This window comes from Penaeus japonicus, unplaced genomic scaffold, assembly GCF_977035675.1.
Source record: "Penaeus japonicus unplaced genomic scaffold, GWHDUDI00000001_assembly GWHDUDI00000037, whole genome shotgun sequence".
Taxonomy (NCBI): domain Eukaryota; kingdom Metazoa; phylum Arthropoda; class Malacostraca; order Decapoda; family Penaeidae; genus Penaeus; species Penaeus japonicus.
Genome location: NW_028234439.1, coordinates 7429422 through 7431921, shown reverse-complemented (window position 1 = coordinate 7431921; position 2500 = coordinate 7429422). Strand labels below are relative to the sequence as shown.

Genomic DNA, 2500 nt, shown 5'->3' with positions numbered 1-2500 from the left:
TATTTTACCATAGATTATATATTTTTTTCTGGAAATTCTGTGCTTATCATTTTGATAACACAGTTCATAATTATATGATAAACTTAGAAAGTCAAATATGCTCATATGTGATATTCAGTTACATTTTGTAGTAAACAAAGTATAGTAAAAAAAAAATTCTTTACTTAGATAAACTTTCTTCTTCCACTTCAGGAAAGATCATCCACAACAAGAAGGTTTCATGGAAATTCTGGAACAAAAAAGTGACCGTGACTTCTTCAAGCACCCAAGAGTTACTAAAAGTTCATTTGATATGATTATCAAAGATATCGAAGGGGTATATGGGTCCAGACCTTCAGGTACCAGCCTCAATTTAGGATCTAAGAAGGCTTTGTATACGACACTCTGGTACTTAAGAACTCCTGTTTTATATAGAAAGATATCAGGATTGTTTGAAGTATCTGAAGGAATCACATTTGATTGTGTGGAAAAATAATTGAAGTGTTGTGCTCTCTTGGCAGAAAGTATATTAGATGGTTAACTCATGAGGAAGTAGTAGAAAGGGAAAGAGAATTTCAGCATTTTGCTGGTCTGCCAGGGGTAATTCGCGCTCTCGATGATTGCCATGTCAGTATTAAAGCCCCAGAAACTACAGTCTGGCTACCAATACCATGGTTTCCTTCTGATAACCTGCATATTGTTGGAGACTCGGCATTCGCCTTGCACCAACACTTGGTGGTGCCATTCAGAGACACAGATAGCTAGCTTAACAGTAACTCAAATTTAATTTAACAAAAGACTGTCACGAACAAGATCTGTTATTGAAAATGCATTTGCTTTGTTAAAGGGGAGATTCTGAAGACTGAAGTACATAGATGCAGATGTTGAGAGGATAGGTAAAATAATAAAAGCATGCTGTGTGCTTCATAACATCACACAAGAATTTGCATATGAGGAATCTTTGTTGATGCAGGAAGGTATTGCCCAGGTTAACGAGGCAGCCGACACTACAGCAGCACCAAACAGAGATCAAAATGTCAGCGGAGAGAAGACAAGTGTTTTTGGTCTCACTCCTATGAATGTGTGTGTGTATATATATATATATATATATATATATATATATATATATATATATATATACATTATATATATTATTATATATATATATATTATATATATATATATATATATATATTATATATATATATATATATATATATATATTATATATATATATATATTATATATATATATTGTATATATATATATAATATTATATATATATTGCGTCTATATATATTGTATATATATATATATATATATATATATATATATAAATATATTGTATATATATATTTGTATATATTTATTGTATATATATATTGTGTATATATATATATATATATATATATATATATATATATATATATATTATATATGTTATATATATACATATATATATTGTATATATATATATTGTATATATATTGTAAATATATCATATAAATATATATTACATATATATTATATATATGCATATTTATATTGTATATATGCATATATATATTATATATATATATTATATATATATATATATATATATATATATGTATATTATAAATATATATATATATATGTATATTATAAATATATATATATATATATATTTATAATATATATTATATATATATCATATATATATATATTATATATATCATATATCATATATATATAATATATGTATATTATACATATTATATATATATATATATACATACATATATATATATATATATATATATATATATATATATATATATGATTTTATATATATATATATATTATTATATATATATAATCATGTATAGATAAATAAATATATATATATATATATACATAATTATATATATATATATATATATATATATATATATATATATATATATATATATATATATATATATACTTGGTTTCTTTGTGGTAGTTACAACATGAGCCTTATTAGTAGCTCATGCCAGGGCCATCCTGGGGGACCGCCCATTTATTGTCTGTTGCAACCAACTGAATTTGATGAGGGATGGGATTTGATTCAGCCCTCGTTCTTTCACGATCACACGTTGGTGGTTCATCTGGTACTGAATGTAGCCATTTATCTAGTTTTCTTTTAAACACTTCTACACTGCACTGATTTAGGTTTCTTATATCCTTCGGTATGCTATTAAACAATTTAGGTCCGTCTATTAGAAAACTTTGTTTTTGCATTTTTCATAACAGGCATGTTTGTGCACTTATCCCAGTGCGATAGCATGTTCTTCCCTGCCTGGGGGAATGTCTTACCTTAATTCCCCTTCCTTCAACAGGTCTTGGATTTGGTGTTAAGTTTTCAATAATTTTCCACACACATATAATGAAGTATCTCTCTCCGCCTTTGTAGTGAATATAGTCTTAGTTTTTTTTAGTCTTTCCCAATAGTTTAGACCCATCATATTATCTAACTTGCGTGTAAAGATTCTTTGGACTT

The 2500-nt window shown here is 26.0% G+C and overlaps 1 protein-coding gene across 1 annotated transcript in view; it reads left to right on the top strand.

Annotated features, from left to right (window-relative positions):
- The first annotated feature begins 595 nt into the window (after window positions 1-595).
- Window positions 596-2500, top strand: part of LOC122260130 (uncharacterized) — a 66505-nt gene continuing 64600 nt past the window's right edge. Inside the window, exons 1-2 of the mRNA XM_086532457.1 lie at window positions 596-751; window positions 953-1060. Coding sequence (XP_086388583.1) covers window positions 596-751; window positions 953-1060 — 264 coding nt within the window. The remainder of the gene's footprint in view (window positions 752-952; window positions 1061-2500) is intronic.